This window comes from Saccopteryx leptura, chromosome 5 (assembly GCF_036850995.1).
Source record: "Saccopteryx leptura isolate mSacLep1 chromosome 5, mSacLep1_pri_phased_curated, whole genome shotgun sequence".
NCBI classification, from domain to species: Eukaryota; Metazoa; Chordata; class Mammalia; order Chiroptera; family Emballonuridae; genus Saccopteryx; species Saccopteryx leptura.
This window is the reverse complement of record NC_089507.1, coordinates 59,670,206-59,690,373: the sequence shown is the minus strand read 5'-3', so window position 1 is coordinate 59,690,373 and position 20,168 is coordinate 59,670,206. Positions and strand designations below refer to the sequence as shown.

The following is a 20,168-nucleotide window of genomic DNA, read 5'->3' as shown; positions in this document are numbered from 1 at the left end:
CTAATGGAACCTGACTACATAGTCGGGTGTTGCACATTTTAACAATTCTTACAGCACATTGGTTGAAAATCACTGCTCTAACTTGAAGTGAACACCTTTTGTAATTGATAACAAGGGTGTTCCTCGCATAAGAGGGCCCCAAATTATCAAGCGATGATGCTTTCTCTGAGAAGACAATATGCAGACGCCGAAACCTGCTTTGCCTGAGGTTACATAGGAACGCGAGAAAATAGCTGAAACTGAATTTCAGAAACACCAATTACCTCGGATTCAGGCTTTTAGAGTAACCACTGTCTACTGTGAGTCCAAAGAATATCAGCTACCTGTAAATCTGATTTGTGCGTTGATGCAAAAAATAAATGCTATAGAGGCAAGGCAGAAAAGTAACTGACATCTACGTGTTTATTCTAACAACCGTAGGCGCCTCAATTAAGAAGCTTTACAGAGCAGCTGTGTCCTACCGTGGTCAGGCTTTTGTGTCAATACAAAAATCAGCTCATTATCTGGAGTGTCCAGGTCTTGCAGGCTCAAAGAAAAATTGCTTATCACCACTCCCGAGCTCAGCCGTACGTGGAGAGGCCGCAAAGTCATCCTGGGGGGCTCGTCATTCTTCCTCTGATAAAAGCATAAAACATTAGGTCTCAGACAGACACTGGTTTAAGAAAGAACAACACACATTATTCAGAGAAAGTAATGGTGCATCAACCTTCACGATCAAAGTAGCATTTAATGTGTCACCTGCTTTGACTCCCAATCAACATGGTTAGTGTCAAAGGAGAGCAGTCACACAAACAAAATGTCCCCTTGAAAAGAAACTGCAAAACACTCTACACAAGATCTTCTCAGATCTTTTCTGTAGGTACAATGGTCATAGTTTCCAGACCAAAACTGTGGATGTGTGGTTAGACAGGTACAAGCCGATTTGGGGGCTAAAGGCACATTATTTGAAATCAGAACTAACGGTCTTAGAAAGCCCTGAGCACAGCACAGTATCTGTGTGAGGACACCACACTTGAAAATGTGAGATTTTAAAGTTGTCTCCCTGCCCGTATGCCAGCGCCACCGTCATCACTGTCCCTGAAAAGTGCCCAGGTACCATATGTTTTATTTTCTCAAAGCAAGGCAGAGGGTATTCCATTCTGACTTTTACCTTTCTCGCCCTGGGTTAGTGGAGCAAGCCTCTGTATTTGCTCCAATGAGAATAAATACAGCATCAAGGAACACATTTCTTTGATGTGACAATTTAATGAATAAGTGCATTAAAAAATAATAAAAGGTAACTATGTATATTGAACCACATACAATAATTTCAGGGGAAAATTGGCATATGTTAGTTTTCATCTAAATATAAGATTGGCAAGGTTTCTCTGTCTGACCCTCACAAACTGTTTTTTACATAAGAGAGAATAGATTTTACCCTGACATGGAAGTTTAGATTTCCAAGTCAGATCATCCCCAAATGCCAGCCTTAATTGTACGTTTCCTGTAGGTTAGGGTTATTTTTTCAAATTAACCTCTAAAACCGAGGGTCCTATTCAATCTTCATTGCTTTTGAGTTTATATGAAGCTATTTCACAGTGGGATGTTATGATCAAAGGCTCAACTTCTCTAACTTCCAGAGTCTTTACCTCGATGGTGATATTGATGCTGTGGATTTCTGAACGACTATTTCCATCACTTACATAAAAACTAAAAATATCATGGGTTGGCTCAATGCTTTCATGAACACTCTGAAAGTAGTAAATGTAGTTTTCCAGGACATCTTGAATGAGGAATGATGCCTCTCGGTCACTGGTGGTAGTTCCCGGGCCAAAACGATCACCTGCATCAACATCAAGGGAGAACTTTTACCTTGAGTCTTTGCTTACTAGGCTGAACTAGAAAACGTGGCAGCATTATCAACAAAAGATGAAAGCGTACCTGAGGGTAAAGGTGGGAAAGTAGAAGGAGCAGAAGACCAAGAATCGGAAGACCTAGGGTTAGACCCCAGATTAACCACTATTTCGCATCTATAAATGAATTTATCTGCCCTGCTGGTTCCAAGGGAAATCAAATGAGATAATATGCATGAAAGCACTCACAACATTACTATTTTATAAAGCACAGAATAAGTGACTTGTTAGAAATTTTTGATAAAGCAAGTGCTGGGGCAAGTAATGATACAATTGCAAAGGTTCTACCTTAAGCGTTATTTAATTTTAAGACCATTCTACATGGCATGTCCTTGCAAGAAGAGCCCTCTTGCTCTACATAAGAATAGGTTAGGCCCCGGCCAGTTGGCTTTGTGGTAGAGCATTGGCCCAGTGTGTGGAAGTCCCGGGTTTGATTCCCGGCCAGGGCACACAGGATAAGCGACCATCTGCTTCTCCACTCTTCCCTCACTTCCTTTCTTCTCTCCTTTCTCTCTGTCCCTCTCTTCCTCCCATAGCCAAGACTCCATTGTAGCAAAGTTGGCCCGGGGGCTGAGGATGGCTCCATAGCCTCCGCCTCAGGCTCTAGAATGGCTCCGGTTACAGCGGAGCAACACCCCAGATGGGCAGAGCATCACCTCCTGGTGGGCATGCCAGGTGGATCCTGGTCAGGTGCATGTGAAAGTCTTTCTCTCTGCCTCCACACTCCTCACTTAAGAAAAATACCCCCCCCAAAGAATAGGTTAACTGTATGCCTTTTTTTTTTTTTTTAATATTTTATTTATTGATTTTTAGAGAGAGAGAGGGGGGAGAGAGAGAGAAAGAGAAGGGGAGGAGCAGGAAGCATCAACTCCCATATGTGCCCTGACCAGGCAAGCCCAAGGTTTCGAACCGGCAACCTCAGCGTTCCAGGTAGACGCTTTATCCCACTGCGCCACCACAGGTCAGGCTGTATGCCTTTTTAATGTAAGAAAAATCTCCTTAAGCATATTTTCATTTGACCTCTCAGTTCCTTAATGAAACCTCAGCATGGGTTGAGCTCAGTGCCTAGAATGGTCCACCAGGACTATTGTGATACTCAAGGACCATCCAGAGCTCAGATGGCATTCAGGTACTAAGACGCTCAGGTACCATTCAGAGCACCATAGTAAATGCTGCCTCTAACACTTCCTTTCATGCCAACCTCAAAGACTGTAAAATACCAAGGGGAAGAGTAAGTGCTGTTTACATGATGGATGACTTGTTTCTTACTCCATCTGAGTTTCTCTAATTGATTTCAAATAGTTATCAGTTTTCTAAAAAATGAAAAAAAAGAAAAAGAAAAAAAGTAACCCCTGTGTCTTCAAATATTCCCTGAACATATCAACAAAGAAAATTATAGACAATTTGAAATCAGCCAGGCTTTCTCTTTCCTTCTTCCATAGACCTTTGCAAGGGTCAGGTCGTGTATTAAAAGGCCACTGACTTCCTGAATTGTAGATAGTGTTATTTTTTTGTTGTTGTCCTCTCAACAGAAAGACTAGGAATTAAAAAGTGTTATTTATAAATTATTTGAATTAGGAACTCAAGACAAATATTTTTTCTTCAATTACATAAGTTTTCTCAAATTTTACCCCTCAAATTTGGCATCTCTTGTTAACAGAAGCATAGAGGAGTCTAACCTCTGGACATACAGTTCAGGGTTTGTTATCATTCCTTCAAATTCTTATTTTCTCTTTCCATCGATCATTATCAGTGTGAGACATGGGGTCTCTCTCTCTCTCTCTCTCTCTCTTTTGTATTTTTCTGAAGTGAGAAGTGAAGTGGGGGGGTAGTGGGGGTTGGCAGACAGATTCCCATATGTGTCCAACTGGGATCCACCCAGCATGCCCACCAGGGGTGATGCTCATCCCATCTGGGGCATTGCTCTGCTGCAACCGGATCCATTCTAGTGCCTGAAGTGGAGGCCATGGAGCCATCCTCAGTGCCCAGGCCAACTTTGCTCCCATGGGGCCTTGGCTGCGAGAGGGGAAAAGAGAGATAGAGAGAAAGGAGAGGAGGAAGGGTGGAGAAGCAGATGGGTGCTTCTTCTGTGTGCCTTGGCCAGGAATCGAACCCGGGACTTCCACAAGCCAGGCCGACGCTCTACCACTGAGCCAACTGGCCAGGGCCCGGGGCCTCTTTATGTGGATCCAAAATAGCATAAATAAAATACATAATTCTTAAAAATATATTCAAATAGATTAATGACTTATTTTCTGTTATTGGAAAACAAGCCATTCAACAAGTGAATCTGTCACTGAAGATTTAGCATCAACCCTTCCAATTTTTAAAATTGTACCTTTTATCTTTTTTTATGTACATCATTGTTATGACTTCCTTTTCTTCTTAAACGGAATAGACTACACACAAATTAAACAGTTGTCAGTGTATGCAGGCTATCATCATGAACATCTATTACCACATTGCACTAGAATACGGCGATGCCCTGTAGGTAAGCAGGGTGGGTCCTGTCCTGTTTGTGCTGGTACTGAATGAATATAGATTCCATGCTGTTGGATTTTATACTTAACTATATAATTATTCTGTTGCTCCTGGTCTTGCTGGTAAGAAGCTTCAGCTGCTCCTTCTAATGTTTTTAAAAAGACATTCTTCTGATCAGCTGGATTCTAAATCTAGGTAACTAGTTTCACATACACAAAACAGACTCAGTTCTTTATACCCATGGAGCAAAGGGTAGGGTCCTTAAATTATGTGCCTTGGTACAATTATTTGTCCTTGGATCCTTTCTTCCTTACTTCCGGGTTCATTTTAAGATGAGTAGTAGTTTTCCAAGTGTGGCCCTTGGACCAGCATCAATGGCATTGCCTGTGATTAGGGAGAGATGCAGGCCCTGGCTGGCTCAAAGGATAGAGCAGGGGTTGGGAACGTATGGCTTGCTAGACAAATGTGGCTCTTTTGATGGCTGCATCAGCTCACAGACAAATCTTTAATAAAAAAATAATGTTAAAAATATAAAACATTCTCATGTATTACAATCCATTCATTTCCTACCACTCATGTTCATGGTTGCAGGTGGCTGGAGCCAATCACAACTGTCCTCTGGGACAACACCAAATTTTTATTAGATAATGCGTAATGTACACAGGTCGTTGTATGGCTCTCACGGAATTACATTTTAAAATATGTGGCATTCATGGCTCTCTCAGCCAAAAAGGTTCCCAACCCCTGGGATAGAGTGTCGGCCTAGTGTATAGATGCCCTGGATTTGATTCTAAGTAGGGCACACAGGAGAAGTGCTCATCTGCTTCTCCCCTCCTCTGTCTCTCCCTTCTCTCCCTCTTCTCCTCCCGCAGTCAGTGGCTTGATTGGTTCAATTGTTGGCCCTGAGTGGTAAGGATAGCTTGTTGTTCCAAGTGTCAGCCTCAGTTGCTAAAAATAGCTCAGTTGGTTCAAGTATTGGCCCCAGATAGGGGTTGCTAGGTATATCTTGGTGGGGGAAGATGTGGGAGTCTATCTCTCCTCCTCTCACTTAAGAAAAAAAAAGTAGAGAGAAATGCAAACACATGGGCGTCATCCACGTCTTCCAACAGGAACTCTTATGTGCTGGCCAGGAAAACATGTTTCCATGAGCCCTCCCTGTGAGACTTATGGACATTAAAGTTTGGGAACCATTGTTAGAGAGGATGAGGCTTGCCAGAAATTTGACTTCTGGACTGGTGAAATACTCCTCTGCATGCATTCCAGGCTAATGTAAAACCATGTTAGGAAGGCTTAGTAAGAAACCATCTGGAGAGAAGAGAAGGCCAGGGGCAACCATCCCTTGTGGGTTCTCCACCCTTTGTCCATGCTCTTCCCTCTGTGATAAATGCCATTTTCCCTCTTCCCACAGTGACTTCCACTAACCCTTCAAGTTCCAATTGAAAATGTCACTTTCTTAGACTTTCTCCGGGCTCCCAGGCAAAAGTAATTGTTTTGTCCTATGCACTTTCACAGTGCTTTGCTCCTACCCTGTCCTGGCATTTTATATTCTGTGTAATTAATTCATCAGCCTTCTGTCTGTCTCCCACTCAGGGCAGAGGCTGTGCCCTACTCATCTTTATAACCATTGTATCTGGCAACAACATTTTTGGAGGTAAATCTAACTCAGCGATAAACAAATCTAAGTGCACACACACTGAGAAGCAAGATGGGGAAAAGCCCCAAGATTATCTCTAAGCAAGCTTGATCACCGCTCAGTGAATTTCCAGGAACCAGGCTCAGATCTCAGGTGCCATGCTCACCACAGACACCTTCAGTCTATGGCCTCTCTGTGGGAGCTGCTGGCAGCACGCCAATTACAGCCAAGTCCTGGCATTCAGGAATCGCACTGCAGAGGCAGCAAGCAGCACAGTAACCTGCCAGGACCTGTCTCAAACCACCCGTCACTGCGGTCTCGGAGGGCCTGTGGATGGAACACATCCTCTCGCTTCTCCCTCTCTGGGATAACCACCAAGGGTAGTAGGTCCAGGGCAGATAGCAGAGGAGGGAGAATGTGAGGAGAGGGTCACAGATAAACAAGCATGCTATTCAATTCACGTCCTATCTTTAGAAGGAGCCGAGACATAAGCTATGGTTTGGCTAACCTGCAGCTGTCTCGCAATAAAAGGACAGAAAATTTTATTTCCTTGACACTCAATTCTGAGTGTAATCTACAAGGCCCTCCATCTCTACTGCTGGTACCCTGCTCTATTTTTTCCCCCATAGCATTGATTTACCTCCTAACATCTTACACAATTTTTCTAGGTTTCTTATCTGACTCCCTCCCAGGATCTAAGGCACCAGGAAAGTAGTGGTTTCTGTCGGTTTTGTTTACTGATGCATCCCTTCCTCTTGAAAAAGTGCCTGGCACACAGAAAATGCTCAGTAAATTTCTGTTGAGTGGATGAAATCTTCCTTCCTTCCATTCCTTTAAAATGGTTCCATTCCTCTTTAGTTCCCCATGTCCAGGTTTAACTGGAAGTGGTTACCTCCCTCTACCCTCCTTTCTTTTTGGGTCTAAAAGAAGTCTACAGCAAAGCTCCTGCTGGTACCTGTTCCTGTGTTCTCAATGCAGCCGTACTTGGGCAGATCACTTAGTCTAATGATGGCATCTCCCTGGAGGTTGTCATGATCATCCGCAGCGAAGAAATGGTGAAATGAGAGGGGGGTTCTCCCTCCCTCCTCAACCTGAGAAAGAAAAGATTGCAGAGAGTCCTTGGGCGGTTGCACATAACTATGCTAAAAGGAACCGAATTGCAAAGTGCTGCCTGGGGTGACCTTCTGGCATCAATTTCACTTCTTTGAGGAGGCAGATCCTTTACCTACAAGATGAGGAATGTGCACACTGCTGAAGCCAGGCAATCTTTTAGCGCCTCTCAAAGCGACACTCAGGCACGATGACTTGCGTGTCTCCCTTCAAAGTCGTGCTGCCTTCAATGATGGATCTGGTTATAAAGCAGCCAGCTCTGGCCCATTCTAATCACCCACCTCGTCACAACTGCACAACAGGATGGCTGCCTGCCTTCCACATCAACATTCAAAAGCCCGCAGCTAAAGAATGATCCTCCAGTCCTCCTTCGGACACCATGAGGGCGGCTGTCCTATAGGTGTTCCCACGCAGAACAGAGTCCCGTTCATTCCTTTACAGTGAGCATTTATAGAGGTGCAGAAAGAAAGGGCTCAACATACCCAAAAGCTAGTGCTTGCCTTAATGTCGAGGAGGGAAATAAATCAGGACAAGTAAAAGCAGTTGCTCACACTAACTTTCTCCTTTAGGGCCCTGTTTTGCATGCTCACTCTGCAAGCTGAGCTTGGTTTTTTCCTAGCCTGCTGGATATGACCCAGCCCTTTCACTCTGAACAGCTCTTGGCTATATGTAGGAAGATCAACAGGTTACAAAGTGGAAGGTCACCCGGCTCTGGGATTGAGGGAGACCCAAATGGCTGTGTAAGGTGTGGAAATGGGAAAATGGGTAGAATGGCAGAATCATTTAGAAACAACTCGGTTTTTCAATTTTCAGTTGCTCGACAAAACCAGAAAAGCTGAACTTTTGGCATTATGATTCTATACAGACAGCAGGATGAGGAAACTGAATTAACTTTTATGGATTGACTACAACATGCCAGTACTATACTTTTTTTTCCATACTGTTTTATTAATCGGCAGATCAATCTTCTGAAATTACTAATATTTTATATATGAGGAAATTGAAGCTAGGAAAGATTATATAACTGATTCAAGGTCACTTAGCTACTAAGTAACAGAACTGGTACTGGAACTCAGGTCCGGGTAACTTCATGATCGGGATGCATTATCTGGCTCCCTCACACTCCCTACCCCAAGGAAGTGTCAACATTCTTCACCATAAGTATAAACTGGATTTAAGGAATGACTTGGGGGACATTGTCCATACGCCCATACTTTAGTTTCCGCTAACATTAGATTATAAACTCCTCAGAGATATATTTCATTTCTAATTTTACTCCCCCCATTATACACATCTAACATTTATATTTGACACATAAATATTTGTTGACTAACTAAACAGTGTGGGTATAATGATTTGATTTTTCTGCATATGATCACTTTTTTTTTTACTTTTTGAAAAACTCACAGTTGAAAAGAATACCTATCTTGTTACTATTGCCTAGATACTTTGAGGAAAGAACTTGGCAGCCAATTTAGAAAGAGATTATTTACATCACCATAGATCCCAGCTCTCTGTAGCACTCCCTGTTTATTGATCTGAGAATTGTTTACCGTGATAAGGTCAGCAAATGCAATGACTGGAGGTGGATTCTTGACAGGAGTGATCATGATAGTAAACATCTGATTGTCTAGACGGTTGTGATCCATATCAGACACCGAGAAATGGAAGCTATCAGTAACCAGCTGACCTTCGGTCTCAAACACAGCTGAGTACCTGCAGAAGCCACGAGAAGAAACAAATGAATGAGCTACACTGAGAAGCCAAGTAAGATGACTGCAACTTAAAAGCAATATAATCTTTTAAGGGAGCTATTGGTTACTTGTTAATTTTTTTTTTACTTTGTTCCACTTCATTTAAAAAATATTTATTTTTTATTGAATTTATTGGGGTGATAATGATTAATAAAATTATATAGGTTTGTTCACCACTGCAAGTAAAGTTTCCTTCCATTACCACACATCTTTTTTTTAAATTATTGAATTTATTGGTGACATTGGTTAATAAAATTATATAGGTTTCCAATACACAATTCTATAATATATATATTATCTGTATACTGTATTGTGCACTCACCACTCAAAGTTAAGGTTAACTATGATATTTTAACACAATTTTTAAAAATTCTGTTAAGGAATACAAAGTGGTTACATACTTAATTTTCTTGTTGTTAATGTCTTCCATTGTGAAATTGGCAACCTCGGAGATTTCTTCCACTTCCGGTCCTGAGGTTCTTAAAAGAGTACCATACATGGGCAGAGAACTTAACTGAATCCAGATCTCTGAGTTGGGGGAAGAATCATCCTAATCAGGCAAATATGACATTAAGACATGAGTGCACATTTGCAGAAATGACTACTTCCAGTAGTTAAAGGTCATGGGTGCTTCCTTCTATGCTAACTAGAAAAGTCTCCTTCCCTTTGTGATAAAGCAACACCATTTCTAATTGCATAAAAAATGCCAGTACTTATTCCTCCTAAAATGCCTCTTTGATAATCTTTTTTTTCCAAGAGTAGTTCAAGATAACAGTGGGGAAATGCACTTTAGGCATGGGGCATAAAACAAAGACAGTCTTTTGTTACTATAAGAGTCACAAGGGGTTTTATTTTTATTACAATCATCTAGTGAAGAACAAAGCATGGTCAGAGACATGTCATCTTTCTAAAATCATAGCTGTGGCCTGACCTGTGGTGGTGCAGAGGATAAAGTGTCAATCTGGAATGCTGAGGTTGCTGGTTCAAAACCCTGGGCTTGCCTGGTCAAGGCACATATGGGAGTTGATGCTTCCTGCTCCTTCCTTCTCTTTTTTTTTTTTTTTCTCTCTCTCTCCTCTCTAAAATGAATAAAGTCTTTTAAAAAGTTAAAATCACAGCTGTAAGCTTCTTCTGGAATTTCTAAGGATGACTTGCTTTTTAGAAACAAGTAAAATTCCCTTATAACTTAGTGAGGGAGAAAATTCTGCAAAACAGAAGGAACAGAAGTTACTTAGCTCAGCCAATGACTCATTTTAATGCTGAACATTAAAAATTTTTAGTTTAACAGAATTTAGGAAATCTTTCAGATTTCATTTTATTGGACCGAAAAAACCATTTCCCTTCCCTTTCGCATTGCTTATTGGGAAATAGAGTTGGCTTTCTTTGTCTTTACATAGACAAAAACTGAATGTCTTAATGAGTAATTTCTTCTTTTTTAGGGATATTTTTGGAAATATCTAGAAGACAGGCAACATCTTCTTAGAAAGTTTTCTTTAGTCATTACCCCCTGATATGAACACAGGGCCACTATATACACTCCTACCACAACAGTGAAGATAAATCATTGCATAATTTGGTATACTCTCAAATGCCACTTTTCACAGCTGTGTTGTACAGTTAGTTGAGGTAATGGGTCAGAAATGTGAGCACAGATACATGGTGCCCTGGGGGCAGAAGATTCTAATCAGTTCTCATTTTCTAGACCGGGAGGCCTTTTTAAATTGGCTGTTCAGAGCCTCCAGGCAAGATCACAGAACTTTCTGTATTTCCTCTCATCTCTGGGCACCAGAAAGAAAGGAAACTCAAATTCACTGAAGCTGCAAAACTTTGAAAGATTTCCCTTCAATTTATACTTTAAGAGTTTCTCTATTTTTCCACATGGATTGTCAAATACAATATTCGGGCTTCCAAAAGACTACCTCCTAATATGACTGTGAGTACTCCCTGGAAGAGAATTTTAAAAAGACGGCTGAGAGTTCTAAGTATTGTCTTCCAAGATGGTAATAAACTACAAGGACAGAGGTCCCGACTCTTGATTAGGAGTATCTTCTAAATTCCTCATTGACAAATCTGGTAAAGAAGTACTTTTTCATGTCAGGCACATCTTATTATAATATTCCAAATCTCAAATGACTGCAGGATTTTAGAAAGTGTGAAATCAGCTATATCCCTCCCACACACACCAAATTCTGTCATAATTTAAAGAAATAACTTTTTTTTTTTTTTTTTTTAGCAAGAAAGAGAGACAGATAGAGACAGACAGATGAACCATCAATTTTTGGTTGCGGCACCTTAGCTACTCATTGGTTGCTTTCTCATATGTACCTTGACTGGGGTATTCCAGCTGAGCCAGTGACCCCTTACTCAAGACAGCCACCTTGGGCCAAAGACAGCCACCTTGGGTCATGTCTATGATCCCATGCTCAAGCCAGTGGTCCCATGCTCAAACTGGTGAGCCTGCACTCAAGCCAGCAACCTTGGGGCTTTGAACCTGGGTCTTCTGCATCCCAGGCCAATGCTCTATCCCAGGGACCCCCAAACTACGGTCCATGGGTCGCATGCGGCCCACTGAGGCCATTTATCCAGCCCCCGTTGCACTTCCGGAAGGGGCATCTCTTTCATTGGTGGTCAGTGAGATGCATCTTGTGCTCCTGGAGTACTGTATGTGGCAGCGCCGCAAAGCGCGGCGTCACTCACGAACAGTACTACTTCCAGTGAGGCGGGACACACGCGCCACGGCTCTGGAAGCGCACCATATCACTTGTTATGGCTAGCAGTGACAAATATGGAACCGGACATTGACCATCTCATTAGCCAAAAGCAGGCCCATAGTTTCCATTGAAATATTGGTCAGTTTGTTGATTTAAATTTACTTGTTCTTTATTTTAAATATTGTATTTGTTCCCTTTTTGTTTTTTTACTTTAAAATAAGATATGTGCAATGTGCATAGGGATTTGTTCATAGTTTTTTTTTATAGTCCGGCCCTCCAATGGTCTGAGGGACAGGTCCCCTGTGTAAAAAGTTTGGGGACCCCTGCTCTATCCACTGTGCCACTGCCTTGTCAGGCAAGAAATTACTCTTAATGGTGTGTTTTGGGAATCATAACTTTAATATAGTCAAATTTATCAATCTTTTCTTTTGCGTTAGCACTTTTTGTTTCTTGTTTAAGAAACTCTTCCTTTTTCCAATATCATAAAAATACCTATTTTCTAAAAAAATTATAAAACTGTCCTTATGACATCTAAGTACTTAACGCCTGGAGCTGAGAACTGGGTGGGGTGTGAGGCAGTGGTACCAGTTATTTGGTTTCCCATATGAACACTCATTCTGTGCCTGACAGAGTTCCTCCTGTTTCCATGAATCTGGCTTGCTAGTTCCCATGGATGGTCTGTATCTGGACTCTCTGTGTAGTACTGTGCCACACTGCTTTAACAGTGCTGCTTTATAATAAACCCTGATATCTCATAGGGCAAGTGCCGGTCCTCCTGCATTTTTTCCCCAGAATATTGGCCCTTTGTTCTTCCTTGTATATTGTAGAATCAGCCATAAAAAGTTCACTGGGCTTTTGACTGAATCTCAGTTGAACAGAAAGATTACTTTCTGGGAGAACTGATATCTTTTTTATATTAAATCTTCTTATTCATGACTATGGCAAACACGTCATTTATTTAGTGCTTTGTAAAATGTCTGTCAGTTAAGTGTTAAATTTTCCCTGTAGAAGGACCACCTGATTTTTGTTAGACTTTGTCCAGTGAACATGATTTTTGTTAACGCTATTTTAAGTGGTATCATCCCTTTAGTTACATTTACTGGCTACTTTTTGCCTATGTATAGCAATGCTATTGCTTTCTTAATCTTCTATCTGGTCCCTTGGTGAATTCTTCTATTTCTAATACTTTGTCAAGAGACTCATTTGGATTTTCCTTAGAGTCAGTCATAGCATTAATTATCCCTTGAATTTACATGTCTTTTGCTACATTTATTCCTAAACATGTATTATGCAATATTATAAACGGTATATTTTGAATTATTGTAGTGTTGGCTGGTGTATATAAATCACTATTAATTTTTTAAAATCAATCTTAGATCATCCTCCCCATATTACAGATGAAGAAAACAATAACTGAGCCCTAAAAAGTTAAGTAATTTGCTAAGGGTTACTATGTCAGTAAGTGGGGAGCTTGGATTAAAACCCACCTATTCTAACTACAAAACCCACAGTCTCCCTCCTCTATGTGTTTGCTTGCAGTGCATAGCAAACTGTAAAAAAGAAACCACATTAATAAGCAAATCACACAGAATCCCCTTTTTCCCTTTTGTCTCTCCTGACATCTAATTAATGAACTCTAATTAAGAACAGGCCCTCCTGCTCCTATCCCTTTATATCCTGCTTCATTTATGACCAGATTTCATATGGCTTTTCCAACCCTCCCGGATGTTCGCTGCAAACTCACTAACCATGCATAGCTGGAAAAAATCTTCCCCTTTATACTAAGTATATATAACATTCTTCTACAGCCCTCAGAGAAAGCTGGCATATGCCTTCGCTAAGTCTTTAAAATATGCTATGCTTTCAGCAGGCGAGGCTGGTTCTTTCATAGTCTCTCTGCTCTGGTGGGTGAATTCACATTCTATCAATTTCTGAAAACACACGTTCAGTTGCCAATGGGCTTGCATTTTGATATGCAGCTTATAATAAGCAGTTAATGGGTGCGAACGGCTCCTGGAGTGCAATTTGGGTCTGTCACACATTTTTCAAGGCTTGGAGATCTATTGATTATATCCGTATTCATACATTTTTATGAATTCATGAGTTTCATAAAATTCAAGACCATAACCTGTGGTAAAAGTCACCAGTCAATTAAAAAAGAAAAACAAAATCAAAGCCGTTCTGAAACCGTACAAGACCCCTGAGAAGGATCAGGGTGGAATGCAGTTTCCCGTAATTTAAGAAAAGACAATCTGAGGGGAAAATCTGTGCAAAAGCAATTGGCGAAATTGTTCCCAGGCCAGTGCTTTATCTTTCGTGCTGCTACTCAGGACTAGATTTTATAGCCAGACTCTTCAGCCCAGGCAAGGATTACTTAAAACGTGTGTGTGTGTGTGTGTGTGTGTGTGTGTGTGTGTGTGTGTGTGAAAAATTCAATACTAAGAATGACTACCATTCACATAATCATTTCTATTTTCAAAACTTTTGTCAAAACTTCTCATTACTATGTTTACATAGAGAGTTCTTATCTGTTTACAACATACATAATTGAAAAATAAAATGTATTATCCTCATTATCCTTAGCACCAGAAGTAAAATCAAAGAAAGAAGATGAGTTTAATTAACAAGGACCACTTATCAAGTTAAGGCCAGATGAGAATAGAAAACCTCACAAACCTAGAGCTCCTGAACTCCCCCTTGGCCCCTAACCCCTGCTCCTCTTGGGGCGCGGACGGAGGGTGAGTGAGAAATCTTCAGGAAGCCTGGCAGAGAGGCACTCCCGAGAAGTGTGCCATGTTCTGTCAAGCGCTGGCCCTGAGATAAAAGCTGGTAAAAAGCGGGCTTTCCCTCAGAAAAGTGGGTCATGAAATACCAGTAGCGATTAGTCACTGACCAGGTAAGTTCTTCTAACATGCTCTTTCCATAACATTCTCATTTCAAACACTATAGATGAAGCTTAAACTATGAGCACCTGGGCTTTTCTGACATTGGCAGTGTTTCCTGTTGCCAGTCTCCCATCCTTGCACATACCCGTTGTGTTTTCATCAAGGTTTGCTCATTCAGTGGTCTGTTCATGAGACACTGAGAGCAGCTGGAATAGAGTGTAACTATTCCGAGAAGTAGAACTATAGGAAAATTGAGAAAAAAGTTCCTCGTATGGCCATATGCCTGATGCCCCCAATTCTGTACTCAGACTGGCATTTCTCCCCAGTCAGCCCCACCAGAGGGGACGGTGGCAAACGGAAAGACAAGCACAAGCACTTACAACATAAGCAAGGTGTGATCGAGTGATCGCCGCTGTGCTTTTACTAGCAACGGTCATGCTCAGAGAGGCGCCAGCCGCCAGCCGAGGCCCTCGGTCCTCTGGCCGTGACACCTGCACTCTCACGTCCACGGATGTTGCTGAGATGCCATCTGTGACTGAGATCTCCATGCTGTCTTCCTGGACAGAGGAGCCGTCATGTAGATACCGCAGAACATTTTTCTCAATATCCTCATATGTGAAAGTGTCACCTTTCAAGAATAAAACAAATTACAAAACCAATTACTTCTGGGAATGGTGCTTTTCATTTATACAACACCTTTGATCTCGAGATTTCAAAGTACATATAGGATCATAAACTCTGAGATGTAAGCTAATTAGTCCAGCCACCCACCCAATATAGAATTCCCTTTACACGACCCTTCAAAAAGGTATTTAGCCTGTCCTTCAGCACGTTCCAAGGTTGGGGCTCACTCTTGTACAAGGCAGCTCATTCCATGCGAGGCAGCTCTATTTCTTTTTTAAATCTGCCTCTATTCGTCACTCTTAATTCTAGAGAATAGAGGACAGGTGTCTATTCTCTATGATAGTCCTTTTAGTACCTAATCTTAATACTGAAACTTTTTTGAGTAATTAAATTATGCTTAGTGAACCTGTAAGGGGTCTTTGTTTTCATTGAGAATGTAAGATTTTTTAAATTAAAAAAATATCCAAAAATTAAAATATATATACTTAAAGTTAGAAACTCAAACTAAGTCTAGTGTACTAATTCTGATAGATTTGATGTGTTGTGCGAAAAAAGTTTCAAGGTCATATCAATATTGGAAAAATAGGTTTAAACAAAACTTTAAATTGAAAACTTTTAAACTGCAGGACTTACTAGAATTTTAGATTCTATAATATCCAATATTAAAGCTTCTCAAAACTGTTTGGTCAGTCATAGAGCCCTTTTCATGAGAAATGCTACTAAGTGCCACCAGTCCCAACAATTCTTCAGAGCACAGCAAGCTACTGGTCTTCTTGAGTGTTCTATTCAACTCTGTTTCCTGACATTACTGACCATCATAACTGGCGCTATATAATTAAACTAAAGAATTTATTCATTCTCTGTCTTAGTCTTCTAAGCCTTCTCTTTCAACATGATGTTAAAGTGATTTACTGGTGCTAGTGTACCATGTTTTAAAAAGTAATAAAACTGATGTTTACTGTAATACATTAAGAAGAGTATTCCAAGTATCTCTGGATTTCATGTGTTAATTATACAAATATAGATGAAATATAATGTTAACAGAATTGGTCCAGGACTATCATGCTTCTGAAGCAGTTCTCTTAGGAGACTAGGAATCTATTCTAATAGTCCTTCTTTTGCTCAGTAAAGTTTTAAAAATCTGCTTTTGTGACTCCCAAATGCCTACTAGTTGTACTCACAAATTCAATCTACCTTCAAGGTCAGAGACTTGCTCCCCTACCTCTGCAGGGCTATTCAGAATAATGCATTATTACATAATAACTAGTGATTATATCGTATAACGGTTTTGAGGAAAGTAGATTGTCGGAATGAGCAGATCCCATGGTGACAACTTTCAAAGGGATAATATCCGCTTTAATATATAAAAAATGACTGTTAAAAATTAGATTTAGCTATATCCCTTGTGCTTTTCTGTATTTTCTAAACAATCAATATGTATGATTTTTTTATAACGGAGAAAGCACAGTAAATATGATTTTGGAAAGCTGGTCACATTACCACGCTGTTACACCACATAAAACACTAGTTTAAAAATGTGTTCCCTTCTTTTTATGGATGGAGATACATGTAGTTTACACTATCAGAATCACAGGGCTATGAATATTGTGAAGATTTACATACCATGTAAGGTAAATGAATTAATGTCCACGGACAACCCATAGGAAAGTGGCAGCTGATAGTTTGTCTGTGGTTCTAAATGCCTTTACTCCAGGTTTCAGAAATCAACTCATTTCACCTACAATTTGAGGTAACAGCTTCATCGCTGTGGGCATGGGAGGTGGCACACAAAGAGAAGTCCTGAATATTTCAGCTGATGGACTAAACACTAACGTTTTTTTCCTAAGTATCTCCTATTTCACCCCACAAAATTGCTGACTTCTTGTCTGAGGCACATAAAACTGACAGTCGTGCAAGAAATCCCCCAAGCTGGTCGGTAACAGAGTCAGCTGCTACCTGTGGCCATGGGCCCTCGGAACGCTGCTGTGTCCTTAAAGAGCATGCCGTGGTCTGGAGGTTTCCGGAGCTCGAAGAGGAGTTCATCAGGCGCTGTCTCGGCCTCCCTCACTACCAGCTGAAGCCCTGCGGTCAGGACAATAAAGCCTGGTGAGAAGGGGGTATGTTAAACACTGTATTCCCTGCATACATTAAAACCACGGGCCACGCTGAGCAATACGATGGTTATAAGAAAGCACTATTTAATTCCAATCAACCACAAAGGATTGAAAAATGATAATAGAGTCAATTCCCAAATTACAAGCAGATTTTTCCACAAGTTAACATGTAAGTAGGCAGTTCTGAATTCAGAACACCTTTTTCTTCCATATAAATGAGACGTTGGAAGTCCACAAAACGGTCAGTCAGTCCTGACTGGGGGGGTAGGCTTTCTTCCAGAAAATACTCCCAAAAACTGTTTTTGCTTTATCTTGTTTCTTCCCTTCTTTCTCTGATCTACACAGGAGCCAAGTTATTAACAATGGCTGCTCTGACCATCACTGGAGTGAGAAATAGGGTAAAAGCGACAGTTGTCTTTGTATGTACATGGCTTGTTGATAAGTTGGATGATAATTTTAGGCCAATTCCCGCATGTCGGAACTGGATTAAGGTCAGTAGAGCACAACTAACCAAAATCACCATATCCACTGTTTGTTCTTAAGATGTTCTTGGTAAAAGATTACACTTTTAAAGAGTATAATAATAGGTAAATCAAATCACATACAAAAGAATGGGGCCAACACTAACTCCTCACAACTTGCAAAAGTTATTGCGATCTGTCATTTCTCCTGTTATCTTTACTTTCTAAATAAGAAATGAAGGAAGTCACTGAAATGGCTCCCCTCGATTCTCTCTGCTCTCTGTTACTTTAATTGTTAATGAGGGCAACAAATCAATCTCCTAGAGGCTGGGAAATAAATTCTGTGTTGTACTCTATCACCGAGCACTGGCCTCTGAAGGGTTTATTCCCTCCTCTCCGTGTGTTTCTATTCTCGTGGAAACTGGCAGACAGAAGGATACAGATACGGATGCCAGCACCTTCTGGAAGAGAAGGTCATTGCTTTTTGGTACCCGCTGAGAAGTTTGAACAGGGGCTGTAGCTGAAATGTGGTTCCATTTCCAAAGCCATGTTTACTTAGGCTCCCCGCTCTTACCTAGAGAGGTGCTGCCTCCTGGACTGACCTCAAGCGGCAGAGCTGTGACCCGGAACGTTGGCGGGTGCGGATCAGAGGGAGCTAAGTGAATGGTGAGGGCCATCTCCGGACTCGCGTGTTCTCCATCCGAAACTAGAAAGAACACACATACACATACATCTACTGTAGTCTGCTCACCTTCCGGCTAGTTCCATTAATGTGGTAGCCAGAAGTTTTTTAGATGACCTTAGCACTTTGAAGAGATGCTTACAAATGGAAAAAGTAACCAAGCAAGATACCATGAGCTCTTCTAAAAAAACTTTTTCTGCGGTTTAACAAAAAGGCTACAGGACCATAACAAGTTCTATCCAAGAAGCAAGTTTCACAACAAGGTGATATTGATAAGTGTTAGTGCATCCTTAGATGACATTAGTAAAGGCTTTCATTTGTGGAATTATTTTTCAATTAAATTCATCCTTCCAATGTTCCAGAGATAGGTTTTTTCAAGAAATCTCTTTTAGAAATGACATGTCTGTGTTTCATTAGAAAACAACTTTTGAACATAAGAAAATGTCCATATACATCTCTAATGGCATTTGTTTGGAACTAAGCAGACCCATTTTTACCTAGTTATTATGCACAATACAATAAATGAAAAACACCTTTATGAACAAAACAGTGACCTTAAGATTTTATTTCCCTGGACTATGTGACATCTAAGTGAATATTGACCCCTCGAGGGAAATAAAAGTAGAACTGCCTGATCTTTGACTTTTATTTCCACTTTCCCACAACTAAACACACCCATTTTTCTCTAAAAGCCAGGAGGAATATTTACACCACCAACTCATTCATGTGTGTATCAATAGTGGTGATTGAGAAAGCTATATACTACGGGGTATTTTAAATGTGTGGTATGGTTGTGTATGGGTTGGTTATAAAAAACTGGTTTCCTTCTTTACCTTCTTTTGGACTTAGTAACGGTCAGTAGGAATCTGACTTGTACTTAAGCAAAGTAAAGCATTATTCAGTGACTCCTAGTAATGATTCCATTTAGATTTCAGAGTTCTCTTTTTCTTGAGAACAGATTTAAAAGATTTGGCTGCATTTTAAAAGGTATACTCCATGTCCAAGAGAAGTTCTAAAATAGCTCTATAAAAGGAGAGAAGACATCATCCCCTTAAGAAGGACGGTTTATGGCTCTGGCCATTTAGTCAAATGTCAAAATTATTATCTCTGATTCTTTGTTTACGCTCAGCTCAGCCTTCTTCCTGGACCATCAAAGATAAGAACAGATGATTCTTAACTTTTGAGGGTTTGTGGACAAACATACAAACTTTCATTAACTTTTAGTCAATCCAGGATTTCCTGAAATTCCTAGTATCTAAATCACAAGCCCCTCTGTTAAATAAAAATAAATAATTGCAAAATATAATTTTAATTTTTTTATGTTTTACATTGATTTTATTTTTAAGGGGGGGGGGGCTCAGGGAGCCTTCAACATCCTTGCTTTACAGAAGAGGAAAGGAAAGCCCTAAAACTTAAGAGCTTTGGTCATAATGTACAGATGTCACTCTGATCGAGGTATATCTTTGCCTCTATAAGCACATGGAAGAAAGCTATTTTATGGTACATATTGCATAAAAAAACATCATGTGGGTACAGGGTTTTGTAAGAAAATATGAGAGCTTACGATCTAAATGTTAGGAATTATATACCCAGCCCTCTTTTTTTTTTTAATTTTTTTAATTCATTTTTAGAGAGGAGAGAGAGAGGGAGAGAGAGACAGAGAGGGAGAAGGGAGGAGGAGCTGAAAGCATCAACTCCCATACATGCCTTGACCAGGCAAGCCCAGGGTTTAATTTTTTTTTTTTTTTTTTGTATTTTTTTTGTATTTTTCTGAAGCTGGAAACGGGGCGAGACAGTCAGACAGACTCCCGCATGAGCCCG

General features: G+C 40.6%; 1 protein-coding gene across 2 annotated transcripts in view; it reads right to left on the bottom strand.

Moving 5' to 3' along the window:
• FRAS1 (Fraser extracellular matrix complex subunit 1) overlaps positions 1-20,168 on the bottom strand; it is a 513,532-nt gene that overhangs the window by 97,808 nt on the left and 395,556 nt on the right. For both annotated transcript variants that reach the window (XR_010751479.1, XM_066384281.1), the window contains exons 36-43: positions 18,240-18,371; positions 17,047-17,172; positions 14,847-15,094; positions 9,272-9,420; positions 8,670-8,832; positions 6,962-7,097; positions 1,629-1,822; positions 462-615 (exon numbers count right to left, since the gene is read on the bottom strand). Coding sequence is in view for 1 of the 2 variants with exons in the window: in XM_066384281.1 (XP_066240378.1) it covers positions 462-615; positions 1,629-1,822; positions 6,962-7,097; positions 8,670-8,832; positions 9,272-9,420; positions 14,847-15,094; positions 17,047-17,172; positions 18,240-18,371 (1,302 nt within the window). In the remaining variant the exon portion in view is untranslated. The remainder of the gene's footprint in view (positions 1-461; positions 616-1,628; positions 1,823-6,961; positions 7,098-8,669; positions 8,833-9,271; positions 9,421-14,846; positions 15,095-17,046; positions 17,173-18,239; positions 18,372-20,168) is intronic.